This window comes from Oncorhynchus tshawytscha, linkage group LG23 (assembly GCF_018296145.1).
Source record: "Oncorhynchus tshawytscha isolate Ot180627B linkage group LG23, Otsh_v2.0, whole genome shotgun sequence".
Lineage (NCBI taxonomy): Eukaryota > Metazoa > Chordata > Actinopteri > Salmoniformes > Salmonidae > Oncorhynchus > Oncorhynchus tshawytscha.
Window position 1 is genome coordinate 15,960,804 of NC_056451.1, and position 20,320 is coordinate 15,981,123.

The 20,320-nt window shown below is 40.9% G+C and overlaps 2 protein-coding genes across 7 annotated transcripts in view; one reads left to right on the forward strand and one right to left on the reverse strand.

Moving 5' to 3' along the window:
• LOC112222810 (protein cordon-bleu) overlaps window positions 1-14,332 on the reverse strand; it is a 60,082-nt gene extending 45,750 nt beyond the window's left edge. For 3 of the 6 annotated variants that reach the window (XM_024385599.2, XM_024385598.2, XM_024385600.2), the window contains exons 1-2: window positions 13,842-14,331; window positions 13,308-13,458 (exon numbers count right to left, since the gene is read on the reverse strand). In XM_024385599.2, the coding sequence (XP_024241367.1) occupies window positions 13,308-13,351 (44 nt within the window). In that variant the 5' untranslated portion in view covers window positions 13,352-13,458; window positions 13,842-14,331. Of the gene's footprint in view, window positions 1-13,307; window positions 13,459-13,841 lie in introns of those variants that run through there. The other 3 variants (XM_024385596.2, XM_024385595.2, XM_042304718.1) reach the window with 2 other exon arrangements.
• Window positions 14,333-16,805: 2,473 nt separating this feature from the next.
• Window positions 16,806-19,808, forward strand: LOC112222809 (C-C chemokine receptor type 5). The gene is made up of 2 exons (XM_024385594.2): window positions 16,806-16,938; window positions 18,501-19,808. Exons 1-2 carry the CDS (start codon window positions 16,932-16,934, stop codon window positions 19,562-19,564), a joined length of 1,071 nt encoding a protein of 356 aa, XP_024241362.1. The 5' UTR covers window positions 16,806-16,931; the 3' UTR covers window positions 19,565-19,808.
• The last annotated feature ends 512 nt before the right edge of the window (window positions 19,809-20,320 follow it).

Below are 20,320 nucleotides of genomic sequence, written 5' to 3' on the forward strand. Positions count from 1 at the left end.
GAAAACTCAGTTCCTGAGCTGGGCAGTAAGTGCAGTTTCCTGAGTGACTGGGTTACAAATGGACCTTTCACAGAACCACTCAGTCTGCTCTCTCCACTTCATTGGCCAGTTGTGAAAGGAATCAACCCGAGATATTATTTTTTAATTGAACACACAATCCAATGGAAACACATACAAGATTTTGTTGAACGACTGTGAGAAGGTCACTTCTGGTGACTTTTTTTAAAGGACATTGTACTCCAAAATACATGAAAATTAAATTATGTTCTCTTCCTTTGAAACAAATCTGTAAATCAAGGACAGTTTCTATAATTCTATATTAACCCTAACTGGGTACAGATGTCATTTCAGTGTCTATTCCATGTTGGTTCTACGTCATTTCATTTAAATTATGCGGAAACAACGTTGATTCAACCAGTGTGCCCAAAGCGCGCCTCGGCAAAATAAAACAAATACTACTAATAATTAAATAAAGGTTAAAAATGTTTTTTGAAGTAGTGGCAATGACTTCAGAAAGTATTCACACCCCTTTACTTTTCCACCATTTTTGGTGTTACAGCCCAAATTTCAAATGGATTCAATTGAGATCTTGTGTCTACACACAATACCCCATAAAGTCAAAGTGCAATGTTGATTGTAGAACAATTCATTAAAAATGTTTAAAGCTGAAATGTCTTAAGTCAATAAGTATTCAACCCCTTTGTTATGTCAAGCCTAAATAAGTTCAGGAGTAAAAATGTGCTTAACAAGTCACATAATAAATGTTGCATGGACTCAATCCATATTCAATATGGTGGTTAAGATGATTTTTTAATGACTACCCAATCTCTGTACCCCACACATACAATTATCTGTAAGGTCCCTCAATCGAGTAGTGAATTTTAAGCACAGACTCAACCACAAAGAACACACAAAGTGTGGCAAAGAAATGAACATTTTGTCCTGAATACAAAGCGTAATGTTTGGAGCAAATCCAATACAACACATCAATGAGTATCACTCTTCATATTTTCAAGCACGGTGGTGGCTGCATCATAATATGGGTATGCTTGTCATCAGCAAGGGTTAGCCTAAATCTACACTGGAGTTGCATACCACCACAACATTATATGTTCCTGAGTGACCCCAGTTACAGTTTTGGCTTAAATCAGCTTGGAAATCTATAGCAAGACTTGAAAATGGCTGTCTAGCAATCATCAACAATCCATTTCAATAATGTTTTAAAGAATAATGGGCAAATATTGTCCAGTCCAGGTGGGCAAAGCTCTTAGAGACTTACCCCCAAAGACTCACAGCTGTAATCATTGCAGGATTACATTGCAGTAGGGATTGTCATAGATAGTTACAGTATGATATGGTCAACAACACCACCCCACAGTACAGCACAGGGCACTACAGTAGGGAGTATGCAGTGACTAACCAACCAGCTAGGTGTTGAGAGGAGTGGCCTACTAATGCTATAAACCTAACCTAGCTGTTTAGACCCAGTGGGAGTGTGTAAGCATCACAACAAGCCACACAGCACAGGAAGCGCAGTAGCTGTAGGGTATCTAGCTAACCAGTGAATAGGTACTACTTCTATAATCTGACCTGGTAGTTTGTTACCCTGGTGTTGTGTTAGACTGATTACGGGATTAGTCTCTGTGTGCATGGGACTGTTCACATTCCAAGGCCCAAATAAGGCTCTGCTCCCCTCTAGGCAACTATCCAGTTAGAATAAGTCAACCCCTCTGTGCTCTTTCTGCCACAGGGCTCAAGTTCATATCAATAATGCTCTCTGTTGTATTTGACAACAATAAAGGAAGCAGTGAGTCAGTGAGCGATACAACTCACTCTGCAAGGAAAGACTGATAAGAGCTTGTACTGTATGAGGTTCATAAGTTATCCTGACAAAATAATTATGGAAATATAAATATTCCTTCCTTTCCTGGGTCTTATTAAAATAGTGGAATATGTTAGTAGAGTTTTGTACTGTAGTGTATTAGAAGCAGGGAAGCAGGAGCCAGTTTAGACCTGATGAAGAGAGACGTACACAATGACAACCTGTCATTTTAGAAGTTGAAGGTAGGGGAAACACTAGCTGCATCCCAAATGGCACCCTAATCTGTATATGGTGCATCACTTTTGAGCAGAGCCCTATAGGCCCCGGTCAATCTAATTAAGTGCACTATAAAGTGAATAGTGCGCCATTTGGGACGCAGAGACTGTGGTGAGAGACACCTGTCATGGCCAGTTCTATGCAGCACAATGGGATTAGACCCAAACAATGGGAGCACTATCCTTTAAAAAGTAGACACTGCATTTAGGCATACTATGGAGTAATAAAACAAAAGTGACCCATTTCACTCCAACAGACATGTATTTTACTGACCATAATTAGCATATGAAATACCTGCATATTATTCGTAACTACATACTATACTACATATGAACTAGGATCGTATTGGAACATACACACAGTACACAAATAGTAGTAAGGTAAAGGAAAATCTTAATATTCTATTTCCTGATATTATAGTGCTTTTCTTAGCATACAATAACATGAAGGAACTGATCAAAATATAAACATTGAAGATTTGATTTAAATGTTTTTATTAATAATATGAAATGAGAAAGAGGAGAATAAACAAGTAAATATCAGGAAATATAATACTTATTTGGATAATTATATAGTTCACCCATTGTTCTCATTGTCTGCTAAAGCAGCTTGATCTGGTTTTAGAAATCTTTGGCCATCTCATTTGGGATCTTTCAATACCACAACAGACTAGCTATTGATTAAGGACTGAGGAAAAAAAAAAAAAATCTGCCTTCATTTGGAGGGTGTCCAAGTGCTGAGAGAGAAAGAGAGACTGTCAGCACACATCAATGAGAGACTGTGGATTGCTACTAGTGTTCCCATAGACTTCCAGTAATTGAGCCAATGACTATCTACATGTATTTAAAAGCACATCTCGGCAGAAATATATATATATATAAAGCCTCCTGAGTGGCGCAGCGGTCTAAGGCACTGCTTCGCGGTGCTTGAGGAGTCACTACAGACCCGAGTTCAATCCCATACCATGACGCAGCCGGATGCAACCGGGAGACCGATGAGGCGGCACATAATTGTCCCAGCTTTGTCCGGGATAGGGAAGGGTTTGGCCTGCTGGGATGTCCTTGTCCAATTGTGCTCTGGTGACTCCTGTGGAGGGCTGGGCGCATGCACACGGACATCGGTCCCCAGTTGTATGGTGATTCCTCTGACACATTGGTGTGGCTGGCTTCTGGGTTACGAGAGCAGTGTGTCAAGAAGCAGTGCGGCTTGGCAGGGTCGCGTTTTGGGGGACGCATGGCTCTCGACCTTCGCCTCTCCTGAGTCCATATGGGAGTTGCAGCAATGGGACAATTGGATATCACAAAAAAGGGGTAAAAAGTTACAAATTAAATAAACAAATATATATATATATATATACACACACACACACACATATATACATATACACACAACTGTTCAAGAGTTTGGGGTCACTTAGAAATATCCTTGTTTTTGAAAGAAAAGCTCATTTTTTGTCCATTAAGGAACAGACGCCTCACAAGTACTCAACTGGTAGCTTCATTAAATAGTACCCGCAAAACACCAGTCTCAACGTCAACAGTGAAGAGGCGACTCCGGGATACTGGCCTTCCAGGCAGAGTTGCAAAGAAAAAGCCATATCTCAGACTGTCCAATAAAAAGAAAAGATGTGCAAAAGAACACAGACACTGGACAAAGGAACTCTGCCTAGAAGGACAGCATCCCGGAGTCGTCTCTTCACTGTTGACGTTGAGACTGGTGTTTTGCGGGTACTATTTCATGAAGCTGCCAGTTGAGGACTTGTGAGGCGTCTGTTTTTAAAACTAGACACTAATGTGTTGTCCTCTTGCTCAGTTGTGCACCGGGGCCCCGACTCCTCTTTCAATTTTGGTTAGGGCCAGTTTGCACTGATCTGTGAAGGGAATAGTACATAGCGTTGTACGAGATCTTCAGTTTCTTGGCAATTTCTCGCATGGAATAGCCTTCATTTCTCAGAACAAGAATAGACTGACGAGTTTCAGAAGAAAGTTCTTTGTTTCTGGCCATTTTGAGCCTGTAATCGAACCCACAAATGCTGATTCTCCAGATACTAAAGAAGGCCAGTTTGATTGCTTCTTTAATCAGAACAACAGTTTTCAGCTGTACTAACATAATTTCAAAAGGGTTTTCTAATGATCAATTGGCCTTTTAAAATGATAAACTTGGATTAGCTAACAGAATGTCTCTTTGGAACACAGGACTGATGGTTACTGATAATGGGCCTCTGTACACCTATGTAGATATTCCATTTTTTTTTTAAATCAGCCGTTTCCAGCTACAATAGTAATTTACAACATTAGCAATGTCTACACTGTATTTCTGATCAATTCAATGTTATTTTGCCTCCCGGGTGGCGCAGTGGTCTAGGGCAATGCATAGCAGTGCTAGCTGTGCCACCAGAGACCCTGGGTTCGCACCCAGGCTCTGTCGCAGCGTAGTCCGGGTTAGGGAGGGCTTGGTAGTGATATCTTTGTCTCATCGCGCGCGACTCCTGTGGCGGGCCGGGTGCAGTGCTCGCTAACCAGGTCGCCAGGTCCACGGTGTTTCCTCTGACCCATTGGTGCGGTTGGCTTCCAGGTTGGATGCGCGCTGTGTTAAAGCAGTGTGGCTTGGTTGGGTTGTGTTTCGGAGGACGGCTTTCGACCTTCGTCTCTCCCGAGCCCGTACCGGAGTTGTAGCGATGAGACAAGATAATAACTACTAACAATTGGATACCACAAAATTGGGGAGAAAAGGGGGTAAAATTCACACAATTTGTATTTTTTTTAATGCTATTTTGAAACGGACAAAAAAATAGCTTTTCTTTCATAAACAAGGACATTTCTAAGTAATTACTTTTGAACGGTAGTATGTATATAAATATATACACATACATACATACACACACACACACACAAAATACCAGTCAAAAGTTTGGACACACCTACTCATTCAAACGTTTTTGTTTATTTTTACTATTTTCTACATTGTAGAATAACAGTGAATACACCAAAACCAAGTGAAGCTGGTTGAGATAATGCCAAGAGTGTGCAAAGCTTTCATCAAGGCAAAGGGTGGCTGCTTTGAAGAATTTCAAATATAAAATATATTTTGATTTGTTTAACACTTTTTTGCTTACTACATGATTCCATGTGTTATTTCATAGTTTTGATGTATTCACTGTTATTCTACAATGTTATTCTAGAAAATAGTAAAAATAAAGAAAACTCTGGAATGAGTAGGTGTGTTCTGTGTGTGTGTGTGTGTGTGTGTGTGTGTGTGTGTGTGTGTGTGTGTATAGAAATAAAAAATATTTTTTTGCAGCGGTTGCAACAATTTAGAGCCACCTCTGCTAAAATAATATAGGGGAAACACTACCTTGAGGAGCTCTTTAACCCTTCCACACGTAAGAACTAATGCTATTTTTGTCGGTTGTCACTTGAGTTTCCCCCCTATTGAGCAGAGGACAGACAGTGAATACCCTCACCCTCAGCCACTCCACAGAGCAACAATGGCAGCATGCTCTCTGGGAGCCATGTGTTCTCATAGCAACCTATATTTACACCACTAAGAGAGAGAGAGAGACTTGCTCTCTATTTGGTAGCAGCTGGGTATTTATGACTGATAGAAGTATCCTGCAAAAAGTGAATGACCCACATGCATCTAGGGGGCATTTGAGCTCCACAGAGGCATTTGTTTGCAGTTGCTGAGAGCATGCAGCTTCCTAATTCAGCATATGCCCTGACTCTCAAATGACAAACCACTCGAAGGGGTAGACTAAAGCCCACCCTGTTTTATTGCTGAGATGGCAAGGTCTTCATTGGCTTTCTGATGATAACAACCTGGCCTGTGCTCTCTGAAGTGTCCATTTAAAACTGTATTTGGCTCTACTACAATACAATACCCAGTTCTCTGAGCACAGTAACACGGAAAACACCAACAGGTAGCCTAAAGTCAAATCAGTATAATAAAAAAATGTACCAAGAACTAGATCATGAAGGTTGTATTGGTTTTTAAATGAAAACATAAGCCCACGAATATTTTCATATATTTGCCTTGCTGTTTTCATTATGTTGAGGTTATGGTTTGCGGTGTATCCAAAGTTTTTGGGGGTGTATTATTTTTGTTGCGTATAGATTTAAAATGTTTCTCCTTTTAGATAATGATAGCGGGTGAGTCACTATGGAGGCCTATGTGGATGTTTCGGTTGTAGACTATGTAGAGGATGTATTCCGTTCCAGTCCAGAGCACTCCAACATCAGACACTCCTCCCCCCCATGGCCTCTTCCCAAATGCCATGCTCTATCATTACCCACCCACACACGCTACACCATGCTCAGAATACTCCAGCTCTGCTAGCCTCGGACCATTACACACCATGCTCAGAATACTCCAGCTCTGCTAGCCTCGAACCATTACACACCATGCTCAGAATACTCCAGCTCTGCTAGCCTCTTACACACCATGCTCAGAATACCCAGCTCTGCTAGCCTCGGACCATTACACACCATGCTCAGAATACTCCAGCTCTGCTAGCCTCGAACCATTACACACCATGCTCAGAATACTCCAGCTCTGCTAGCCTCGAACCATTACACACCATGCTCAGAATACTCCAGCTCTGCTAGCCTCGAACCATTACACACCATGCTCAGAATACTCCAGCTCTGCTAGCCTCGAACCATTACACACCATGCTCAGAATACTCCAGCTCTGCTAGCCTCGAACCATTACACACCATGCATGCTCAGAATACACCATGCTCAGAATACCTGCTAGCCTCGGACCATTACACACCATGCTCAGAATACTCCAGCTCTGCTAGCCTCGGACCATTACACACCATGCTCAGAATACTCCAGCTCTGCTAGCCTCGAACCATTACACACCATGCTCAGAATACACACCATGCTCAGCTCTGCTAGCCTCGAACCATTACACACCAGCTCTACTCCAGCTCTAGCCTCGAACCATTACACACCATGCTCAGAATACTCCAGCTCTGCTAGCCTCGAACCATTACACACCATGCTCAGAATACTCCAGCTCTGCTAGCCTCGGAACCATTACACACCATGCTCAGAATACTCCAGCTCTGCTAGCCTCGAACCATTACACACCATGCTCAGAATACTCCAGCTCTGCCCATTACACACCATGCTCAGAATACTCCAGCTCTGCTAGCCTCGGACCATTACACACCATGCTCAGAATACTCCAGCTCTGCTAGCCTCGGACCATTACACACCATGCTCAGAATACCCAGCTCTGCTAGCCTCGGACCATTACACACCATGCTCAGAATACTCCAGCTCTGCTAGCCTCGAACCATTACACACCATGCTCAGCTCTGCTAGAACCATTACACACCATGCCAGCTCTGCTAGCCTCGAACCATTACACACCATGCTCAGAATACTCCAGCTCTGCTAGCCTCGAACCATTACACACCATGCTCAGAATACTCCAGCTCTGCTAGCCTCGACCATTACACACCATGCTCAGAATACTCCAGCTCTGCTAGCCTCGACCATTACACACCATGCTCAGAATACTCCAGCTCTGCTAGCCTCGAACCATTACACACCATGCTCAGAATACTCCAGCTCTGCTAGCCTCGGACCATTACACACCATGCTCAGAATACTCCAGCTCTGCTAGCCTCGAACCATTACACACCATGCTCAGAATACTCCAGCTCTGCTAGCCTCGAACCATTACACACCATGCTCAGAATACTCCAGCTCTGCTAGCCTCGAACCATTACACACCATGCTCAGAATACTCCAGCTCTGCTAGCCTCGGACCGTTCCAAAGCTGCTGGTTCTGGGAAGAACAGGAAAGTACTGACTATAACCACATCTCTGGGGGAACAAGTGAACACAGCTCCTTTGGCTCTAACAAATGTGCCTTCTGGAATAAATTACTCATTAGCAGCAAGAGAGAGAGAGATACATAAAAAAGAGAAGAGCATCTCTGGGCTGCCGTTCTCTCTGACATCCACCTAAGGGAGAGGCTGAGGCACCACTTGTCGTACTGTAACAAACCAGACACTACCCCTCTTCCCTTCACAGTAGTCAGAGACATGTAACCTAGGTGCCTAGGTCTGGTCATCTGCTCCTGGTTGGTTGGTGACTCAGGGCTGCCTGGTCTATGTATGACTGAAGGTGAGAGATTGCATAAGTAATTACAGCCACAGGAAAAAACAGTCAACATATTCACTTCAACTACACTCTTAGAAAACAGGGTTCTTTGGCTGTCCCTATAGGTAGGATCCTTTGGGTTCCATGTAGAACCCTCTGTGGGCAGGGTTTTACATGGAACCCAAAAGGGTTCTAACATGGGGAAAAAAGGGTTCTTCAAAGGGTTCTCCTACGGGTACAGACCCCAAAAAACGTTTGGGTACTAAATAGCACCATTTCTTTAAGAGTGAATGCATGCCGCATACCTAGTGAACAAATAATGACAAAGCATCCTCACTTTAAAGTACCTCAGGAATGTCTTAATGCAACTATTAAATATAGCAAACACCATAGCCTACTTCTGAAATAACTTCAGAACACTGCTCTATTGACACAACAAATACATACAACTATAGTTTACTTATAAGATACATGGCTGAGTGGACCAAACAAAGCCTATGAAGCCAGATGGTGCAGTACTGAGTTAATAGGGTAATTCTTTTAGCATCCCATATTACTGCAGATATGTCTGTGTCCCAAAGAGCACCCTATTTCTATATAGTGACTACTTTTGACCAGGGTCCATAGGGCTTTGATCAAAAGTAGGGAACTATGTAGAGAATAGGTTGCCATTTGGGAAGCAGTCTAAGTCTCTGCTCTGATCCACTGACCGCTTCAGACCCCGGTCTCAGACCAACTCTTACTTAGCCATGACCCATGTCATGAGAAGACCTGTCCCCTTTAATAGAGACCGTGTTCCACGTGTGTCTGGACAGGATTCAGTCTCAGAACCTAATCCTCGAGGATTGCACATGTCAGTGCAAACAAGAGACCCCTATACTGTATAGCCAACCCTTTACACCAGGTCTGCATCCCTACAGTATATAGTGCACTACTTTTGTACCAGAGCCCTATGGGCCAAGGTCAAAAGTAGTGCGCTACATAAGGAGTAGTGTGCCATTTGAGATGCAGACCAGGATTATACTGTATAACCTGGCCCTCTAGACCAGCTGATGTGTGTGTGAAACCATCCCTTATGGAGGGTAATATCCCACAGGACAGGGAGTAGAGCACTGAGCACCAGGGACTGGGGAGGGAGGGCACAGAACAGCAGGAAATAACAATTAGCTTGTTCCATACTCCCTAAGCAACTCCCTCAATTAACAAAGCTCTGCTGCAGGGAAGGACTCAGAGAAACACATATTATACCACTCCTCTTTTAGCCATAGACACTTCCAGTCAGAATGAGACGAACATATGATTATGGTATTTGTTAAATAAGGGGAGGCCACTGCAGTAAAGGTGTGAAAAAGGAAATAGATGTAAACTAGTGTCAGTACTAGCATCACCGTATGATAACCTAAAGCATCATTATAATCAACAGCTGCTCTTCCTCTTCCTCAGAGTCTGCCATCCACAGTGTGATGGTGCAGGTGAAATAACAATCAAACATCTAAACCAACCAATGTAAGAACAATGCCATTAATGAACACATGATTACTACCACACCTAACCTAATATTTCGGGCTAGTCTCAACTGTACTGTACACTGATCAGTCTTCACCTCAAACCCACCTACCACACAATCCTCAGACTACACAGCCTGACAGTGGCCCAAAATAGGTCCTGTAGCTTAGTGCTCAACTTGTGTTCAAACAGCCCCTCATATCCACCATGCAGGAGAGGACAGGGCAACTAGTCAACAGACTGCTGTAGAGTAATGACATACTTAAGACGTGTTCATTTTGCCCTCTTGACTACAATAATTACATTCTCTAAAATGGTATGCATGTGTGTCTACATAATTATGATGTAACCTACCAATAAGTTGAAACGTATTCTCTTCAAAACTATTCTTACTTGAGTTGTAACTGCGTAAACAATAGTAAAACTGATAGGGCAGGTCCCAATACAAGTAGAGCATATGCACTGAAGAGTCCATGGAAGTAATGAATCTGCTGCGTGTGGTAGCAGTCAGAATTATTTGTTAAAGACTAATGCCAGGCAGTCAGAGAACTATTTATAAAGACTAGTGCCAAGCAGTCAGAGAACTATTTATAAAGACTAGTGCCAGGCAGTCAGGTCATTTTAAACCCGATGGCCAGTAAAACAGGAGTAGTTATTTCCAGCCATATACCACTGCTCTCTCATCTTGCAAAAAGCTTAAAATTATCTTCTCTTGAAAAACAAATAGAAATGCCTGCTCTGTTGACAATTTGGGCTTAGACCCATTAATACACCCTTATAGATGGTCCCTTAGCTCAGACACAACAACACCAGGCATTTACAGTAGTACACACACACAATTCTAATTAAGACTGTTGGCCTAGGTCTGTACACTTTAACCTTTTAGACCTGGGACTGGGACTGCTCATAGCCCCTAAAAACACACACAATGCTCCAATTCACACAACAGAGAAACAACAAATAGACTCAAGCTGACTCCAGAGCAGTTATACTATAACTGTTTGTCACAATATACAGGGAGTTTGTCACAATATACAGGGAGTATCAGGGAGTATCCACATGGTTGAAACCACATGGTTGAAACCAAAATATTAAGCGGGACTATTCTGCAATTGTGTCATCTTCTTTATGACAATATACAAAATAAATATACACATAAAATTAAACACATACTGTTGTGATCAGGATTGGACTCCCTATAACGTCCTATAGCACAATAAGGCAGAGCAGGGCTAGGAAGAGCAAGGCTCTCTGGGCTAGCTAACCAAAAAAGGCTGTCTGGAATCTCAGGATGTCTGAAAGTTTTGTCCCAAATGACACCCTAATCCCTATGTACTGTACTACTTTTGACCATAGGACACTGGTCAAACGTAGTGCACAATACTATATTGGAAATAGGGTGCCATTTGGGACATAACCCATCTCCTCAGAAGTGGACATTCTTACCTCCCTGTGAGTGTTTTATGGGCTCCGTTTCACTTTAAACCTCCCTTCTTGTTCTTGCCATGTAAAATAAAGCTGCCAACGCCTCTGTGATGACATTAGGCTGTTCTCCTTTTGTCAGTAAGTCAGCTAACAGATGGCAGATGTCATAGTAATCTAAAGAGAACCTTTTTACCAACTGGTAAAGGTAATACATTTGACATGTTTCGTTGGGATTTAAAAAAATATTAATCTAATAACTGAGTCGTTCCCCGAAAAGAGTGCCTTTTGCATCCTTTCATATTTTAAGAAGAAATTGTGGACAAATATTGAATTTGAAAAACCTGTTATATTAAATAAAGTACCCTTTCATATAGATCACATAGAAATAAAACATTTAGCATTTTGACATGTTCCTCTGACTTCCAGGAAGATTTTAACTCACTTAACCCCAAGTTTTCACCATCATTGTAAAGCCATAGTTTTGTTGCTTTGATAGTCATTTCTGAAAACTATTATTTATCTCATGTGATTAGTGATTCATTTTAAGGTGATCATTTAAAAAAAAATAATAATAATTAAGGTCAGCCCTGTTGAACTCACATTCATTAAAAAAAATAACATTGATCATCTAATAGTCAAATCATAGTCTAAAAGCAAGTGAACTGGTTCTACTCTTTTTTATTTTATTTTACAATTTGCTGGTATTTTGTGGTGGAAAACTGAGCGGATCGAGCATAACACATCTATCTACCTTGTTACCAAAACTAGAAATGTTTTACAAATGTTTTGTTGTTGTGAAGCTTGCATTTAATATTCCCTCCCTGTTGCACACAACAAGCTTCCATTCTCCCTGTCAAGGGGATTTAATGTCTGATTTAATAAGTCCTCAACCCTGTAAATAGGCACTTACTACAGTCATTTCTTTATTTAATCTCTTGAGATGGGAAAACATGTTTTTTAATAAGTTGAACGTGCTCTTTACGACATAAAATAAATTTGAATCTACTTATTTATTTATTTTTGCCAAGTTACACTACTCAAAAGGCACCTAATCAATGGAATGACCCATCTACTGCTTTTCTTGGCCAGGGATCACTTGAAAAAGAGATTTGAAAAATGTTCAGTCAATGGGAACAACCAAGGAAATGGCACCATTGGTCTCCAGAGGGACAGGCAGAGCAGAGAGGAATGTTCAGCAACTGCTGTCTTTAAATAACCACTATTCATCATGTGCTTTCTGCAACATGTCATAGGAGGTGATTATATAAAAGCCTTCAGCGGGGTGGAGGAGATGCAGGACCATGGGTGCAAAATACAAAGGATTTGGTTTACTTGCACGTAATAAGGGTTGTGGACTTCAGCCTCCCACAACAACACCAGTAAATAGATTCTACCACATTATGACGTCTGAAGGATAGAACGTGTTTCTGCACAAAAAGATATAGAATAATAACTATACAACAATCCCAGTACTGAAGTGTCCGATTTACGTCTGTAAGAAGATTTGAATTACACTGTATGATGTAATTGTGTAGATTAGGATAGATTTAAAGTGCCTAAACAGCGTAACCCAGCAATTTTAGAGATGATGTTTTGTGTTGCCTTCGCCAATGGGAAGAAGATGCAGCATATTGAGTCAACAACAACAGAGGTGACAAAAGAACTACAGAGACAGTAAAAATGCAGTAACTGCCACTTCCCAAAAGCTTCTGTTGTGGACTGGCCCATAGTTGTTTTCCAATCAGGGGTCATGCAAGTTGTTTCCATAGAATTCAACTACACTGGAATGCTCTGCCTGTCAATACATACAATACTGTATGCTATGGCTTTTGATGTGTCTACTGACAACTACAGAGAGATAAAGACTGTTTTAGGCTTACAACAATTCATGAAGTGTATATTGTTTTTAAAGAATATAGCCTCATATATATATATATATATATATTATATGCAAAGGCCTGCTAGGTGACAAATAGGCATTCTCCATGTTTCTCTTGTATCAAGTCACCTTATGACCAAGTCTGTCTCCATCATCAATTCCTCAATATTATGATAATTGGATTGTTTGAACATGTATTAAAACACAATACTTATTAATATACACATTTGGAGTGGGAAAGACAAACAGTTATTAGAGACCTCAAATTCCTCACACTTACCCTATTGGAGGTTTTGTGGCTGTGTTGACTTCTCCAAAATTCATCTCTGCATGTGGCAATATCCAACTTCAATGGTAAACGTTTGGCTATCCTCAATATTTTCCTTTTGTCCTGTCATCTGTCATCAAGGACACCAAAGCTCTACTGATATCTAAGCCCGTTGATATCCAAATAACCGATAGAAGGACAAAAACAAAACAAAAAAAGTGTTATTTTATCATTTATAATTCTTAAACATTGGTGATATTTTTCTAATGAAACAATAGTTGAGAATTGTGTGTGGTTACTTCTAGGCGACAATGCAGTCAACAATGTCAGTAGGCTAGGCTATTTCAAATAAAATAAATGTTTCACATTAATTACAAAATAGGATTTATTGGTCCCTACAAAATTGACTGCTCAAATTTGACAGTCATTTGCAGACTAAAGTCCTGCAACATAGTAACAGTTGTCTTCACAACAAAAAGTCGCAGCGTAGAGATAAAAATAACCGCATAAACATTCAGGGTGTGATAGGTATAATAGTTTACTTACGTCGATTCAAACATTGTTTTAATTCATATTCTCATAACAAGTAATTGCAAATCGATTTCGGAAATAATCCGTGTAAATGCCGGTTGTCCCTGTTCTAGTCCGAGCCCGCCTTCGTCAGCACTGAAATGTCAATCATGCTCATTGGGAATTCACTGCCACTTCTTGCCAGCTCCAGAAGGCGATCGAGCAGTAGAATTGGGACGCATTCAAGGCAACAGTTTCACCAGTCTCATTTTGTTTTACTGAGACCCACATTTAACTTAAAACACACTCACGTTTTGATCGCTGTTTATATTTAATACAACTATTCTACTAAATATGTAATATACTAATAATTGCATATATCTCTGTGGAAAGAATGAGTCCATTTTATAGGCAGGCTGTAAAGTGACACTATCTGGACATAGTGAGCATATTAAAAGGTTATTTCTATTGAGTTAAACGAACGCATTGATAATGAAGAACTCACAGTTGCGAATTTCATAAATCTCTGCTTTATCCTATTGAAAATCCAACTACTTGAATTAAACCCTGGATCCCAGAATCCCTTGCAATAATTAATTCACTTACCACCCCGCCCATTTCTTTGCACACAACAACAGCCGACATTACACACATCGCTGATCATCCAAGAATATCGAGAGAACATTGATATTTCACTGTTCAAATAAAAAACTGAAATGAACAGAAACTAAAAATATATTTCTGACTTTACAGTAATGTAATTCTAGTGTTAGATAGTTAATCATTGCACAAAGATGATGGAACGATCTTAGTCTTCTGATCAGATATGGATCGATCAGTTGAGAATTGCAGGAAATCATGTTCACTTTTAACAACATGTTTGGTGTAATTATCATACATTTAATGAATAGTGATGGAGTTACATCTGTCACAAACTCTGCCCACAGGAGGTCACTGTGTGACTTCAAATCACATAATATGCTGCAGCCTAACCCATTTCCACTGTGATAATACGGTAGTAAAGAGGAGAGGAACATTGTGTGTGTGTGTGTGTGTGTGTGTGTGTGTGTAAAATACTTGATTTACATGAATTACTGCAGTGGGCAAATTGGTGTCACAAAGTGTTTCTTGGTCTTAAACAAATCTACTTTGAAACGAAAGTTTCAGACACAAATGTCTAGAATTTTGAGTTTGCATCCCAATATTACACTTTATATACATCACAGAAGATTGAAATATGACAAAATAGTTTGACAGAGAAACAGCAGATTTTTTGTGTGTTTAAAAAAAGTATGCAATTTGGTAAATTGACCGCAGGAAAGGGCTACTTACAGTCCACATAAGATAACGTTTCTGGGTTCAAGGTGGAACCCTTTTTGGTATCAGGTCGAACCCCTTTGGGTTCCATGTACAGTGCCTTGCAAAAGCATTCACACCCCCCCCCCCTTGGCGTTTTCCCTATTTTGTTGCATTACAACCTGTCATTTAAATAGATTTTTATTTGGATGTCATGTAATGGGCATACACAAAATAGTCCAAATTGGTGAAATGGAATGAAAAAAATTACTTTGTTTCAAAGAATTCTGAAAAAGAAAAAACTGAAAAGTGGTACTTGCATATATATTCACCCCCTTTGCTATGAAGCCTCTAAATAAGATCTGGTGCCACCAATTACCTTCCAAAGACACATAATTAGTTAAATAAAGTCCACCTGTGTACAATTTAATTGTCACATGATCTGTCACATGATCTCAGTATATATACACCTGTTCTGAAAGGCCCCAGAGTCTGCAACACCACCAAGCAAGCGGCACTACCAAGCAAGCGGCACTACCAAGCAAGCGGCACTACCAAGCAAGCGGCACTACCAAGCAAGCGGCACTACCAAGCAAGCGGCACTACCAAGCAAGCGGCACTACCAAGCAAGGCACTACCAAGACCAAGGTCAGGGACAGGGACAAAGTTAGAAATACAGATTAGGGTTGGGTTATAAAAAAATATCAAACTTTGAACATCCCACAGGCACCATTAAATCCATTATTACAAAATGGAAAGCGGCACTATGAAGACCAGGGACAGGGACAAAGTTGTGGAGAAATACAGATTAGGGTTGGGTTATAAAAAAATATCAGAAACTTTGAACATCCCACGGAGCACCATTAAATGCATTATTAAAAATGTAAAGAATATGGCACCACAACAAACCTGCCAAGAGAGGGCCACCCACCAAAACTCAAGGACCTGGCAAGGAGGGCATTAATCAGAGAGGCAACAAAGAGACCTTTTTGGCTATCAAGGAAAATGCTATGTCTGGCGCAATCCCAACACCTCTCATCACTCCGAGAACCAATCCCCGCAGTGAAGCATGGTGATGGCAGCATCATGCTGTATAGGTGTTTTTCATCGGCAGGGACTGGGAAACTGGTCAGAATTGAAGGAATGATGGATGGCGCTAAATATAGGGAAATTCTTGAGGGAAACCTGTTTCAGTCTTCCAGAGATTTGAGACTGGGACGGAGGTTCACCTTCCAGCCGGACAATGACCCTAAGTATACTGCTAAAGCAACACTCGAGTGGTTTAAGAGGAAACATTTAAATGTTGTTGAATGGCCTAGTCAAAGCCCAGACCTCAATCCAATTAAGAATCTGTGGTATGAATTAAAGATTGCTGCACACCAGCGGAACCCATCCAACTTGAAGGAGCTGGAGAAGTTTTGCCTTAAAGAATGGGCAAAAATCCCATTGGCTAGATGTGCCAAGCTCATAGAGACATACCACGAGACTTGCAGCTCAAGGTGGATCTACAAATTATTGACTTTGGGGGTGTGAATAGTTATTTACGCTATTTCTTGACAAGAAATAAGACAAAAAAACTGAACTTGACTGTTCACTATTCACCCCCCCCACACACACATTTGTTTTCTAAGAGTGTACACCCAAACCTCAGTCTAAAAATAGCAGTGTGAAACAAACCAACATTCATTATAATAAGTTCACAGTACCTCCTTCTAAAGGAGGTGAAGGAAACTGCAGCAGCAGTACTATAGGCTATTGTACAACAGGATAATACACACATCTTCACGAGACTCAGAGAAGAAACACCAAAGAGCTAATTGATCATTAATCATGCCTGGTGAGTACTTTTGTCAACATCTAGAAACCTATTGAAGATATCAAATCTATATGTATTTCTAAGGGCTAACACAACAATTATTTATGCTTGTGACATTTTAGCATAAAAAATGAACAAAAATTACGTAATTACTTGAAGAGATGAATAGAGTTTAAAAATGATAGCCGTTAGATTACCGTACTCAATTTGTGCCCTAATTTAAATACCCTTTTGTTAATATACAATATAGCATGAATTATAGACTACTTACAGGGCACTCCAACCCTGTTCCTGGAGAGCTTTAGGTTTTCAATCCAACCCTAGTTGTAACTAACCTGATTCAGTTTATCCACCAGCTAATTATTAGAATCAGGTGCCCTGGATTAGGATTGGAGCGAAAACCTACAGGACAGTAGCTCTCCAGGAACAGGATTGGAGAGCCCTGGCTATGACTTTCTAGATTTCTTTGACTGTGCAGTGAACACCTATAAGCACCTGAAGGTGTCAGAGCAGCCCCATAATCTGTATAATCAGCCTGTATAATAAACTAAATATGCTTCTCTGCTAAAATCTGGGTAAAAGATTTCAAGGAATGTGTCTTATTCAGTACATTTAGTAGTCTACCAACCTGGCCAGCAGGCATGCCAGCTAAGATAGTTAGACAAACTAGCTACTCTAACCTGATTGAAAGCCTGAAATGGCTTCTTGGTAGCTAGTTATGAGATTGGGAACCTATCTGGACTAGCTAAAGCCAACTTCATAAAATTGCTAGGTGCTAGTAGTATTACAGAGAAACAAACAAACAAAATTTTCAAAAAATTGCTTGCATTTTTTAATAAAACAGGACAAATCTGAGGGAACGGGAAAGAGGGTATGTGCCCCTGTGCTGTATGGGCATGACGCTTGTGTTTCTGTGTTTACTTGTTTGTTTGTTTTGATGAATATTCAGTACAATGATAATATTTCAAAGGAACAACTTAAAGGGGAAATGTGTGATTGTTTTTACATTTAAATTAATGATATATAACCATTGATTTGTAGAGAGTATATCTTATCATTCATATAAACTGTTTTACACCAACAGAAATCTAAAATATAAGATTGTTTCACTCCATTATTTGTAAACAAACACTGTATAGCTTAAAAACATGTTAAAAACTATAATGTTGATCTCATGGATGGTCAGTCCTTGCATCCACATCTACAGTATGTATATGAATATGGAGCCAACAAGGTTAAAAATCTGTCGCAGTGCCCTTGAGCAAGACACTTAACCCCAATTGCTCCAGGGGCCCTGGACAATGTTGACCCTGGCTGTGACCCCACTCCTGCATGCGTCTCAGGGGGAGTTAGGATATGCAAGAAACACATTTCCATTACAAACTTGAACAAGTAGAAAATTATTATTAGAATTAGTGGTTCCATTTCTCCAGCCCCATCCCTCAGCTGTTTATCCAAACAGTGGCGGGGTGGCTCCTTTTTTATAGTTTGAACTGCAGATTGCCACGTTGACTATTCAGGTTGATTTTGAATGAAAGCACTCCACCTTGACTAATAACAATACAATTTCTGTCTTTCTACAGACAAGGATATGGAGCCAACAACAGAATATAACTATTCCTCCTACTACGATGATACAGAAGGTTTATATAGATCAGAGCCCTGCAACAATGCCAATGTGAAGGAGTTTGGACGGGTGTTTCTGCCTACACTCTACAGCCTGGTCTTCATCGTGGGCTTCATCGGTAACGGCCTGGTGGTCTGTGTCCTGGTGATGTTTAAGAGGATCAGAAGCATGACAGACCTCTGTCTCTTCAACCTGGCTCTGTCTGACCTTTTCTTCATCATCTCCCTGCCTTTCTGGTCCCACTACGCCACCGCAGCCAAGTGGCTCCTGGGGGACTTTATGTGCCGACTGGTAACCGGACTATACATGCTTGGGTTTTATGGCAGCATCTTCTTCATGGTGATCTTGACAGTGGATCGCTATGTGGTCATAGTCCACGCTCACACCCTGGCCAGGCCCAGATCAGTCAGAGTAGGGATCACTCTGTCTCTGTTCATGTGGGCTCTCAGTCTCTGTGCCTCTCTGCCTACAATCATCTTCACCAAAGTAAATAATGAGTCTGGGCTTACAACATGTAAACCAGAGTATCCAGAGGGTAGCATGTGGCGCCAGGTTTCTTATTTAGAGATGAATGTCTTGGGTTTACTTCTCCCTCTCTCCGTCATGGTGATCTGCTATTCCAGAATCGTTCCGATGTTAGTCAATATCAAAACCACCAAAAAGCACAAAGCCATCAAACTGATAATCATCATAGTAGTGGTCTTTTTCTGCTTTTGGACCCCATACAATGTGGTCATTCTCCTGCGTTATCTGGAGACCCAGAGCTATTTTGGGGACTGTACAACTCACACGAACATAGATCTGGCAATGCAGTGGACAGAGGTGATAGCGTTCACACACTGTTGTTTGAATCCGATCATCTATGCCTTTGCAGGGCAGAAATTCATGAGTCTTGTCCTGAAGTTACTAAGAAAATGGATGCCAATGTGCTTCGCCAGGCCTTATGTTAGTGGGTTGTCTGAAAGAAATATCTCAGTCTATTCCAGGTCTTCTGAAATATCATCTACAAGACTGCTGTAGTTTGACTTATATGCAGGCACACTTCGAATATAACAACTCTGAGAAGGGAAAAGACAGTAAAAGATGTAAGGAAAAGGGGGATTTCTTTGAAAGTGTGGCACTCAGCCACCCTAACTGTGAATCTATGCTTACATTAGATACTGTAGATATCAGTTGCTCTTTTGTATCTTTACATGCTCCAATTCCTTTGTTGATAGATACCTTTAAAGAGTGTTAGTTGTGTCCTCATGTGGTATTGTGTGAAGTGTGAAAAAAAAGTAAAGAAATTGACAGTATGTACAGTGCATTCGGAAAGTATTCAGACCCCTTCCCTTTTTCCAAATGTTGTTACTTTACAGCCTTATTCTAAAATGTATTAAATTAAGTGTTTTTAACATCAACACCTCATCAATCTACATACAATATCCAATAATGACGAAGTGAAAACATGTCTTTAGACATTTTGGCCGCCTGGCCAAACTGAGCAATTGAGGGAGAAGGGCCTTGGTCAGAGAGGTGACCAAGAACCCGATGGTCACCCTGACAGAGCTCCAGAGTTCCTCTGTGGAGATGGAAGAATCTTCCAGAAGGACAACCATCTCTGCAGCACTAAACCAATCAGGCCTTTATAATAGAGTGGCTAAACGGAAGCCACTCCTCAGTAAAATGCACATGACAGTTTTCCACTTGGAGTTTGCCAAAAGGCACCTAAAGGACTCTCGGTCCATGAGAAACAAGATTCTCTGGTCTGATGAAACCAAGATTGAACTCTTTGGC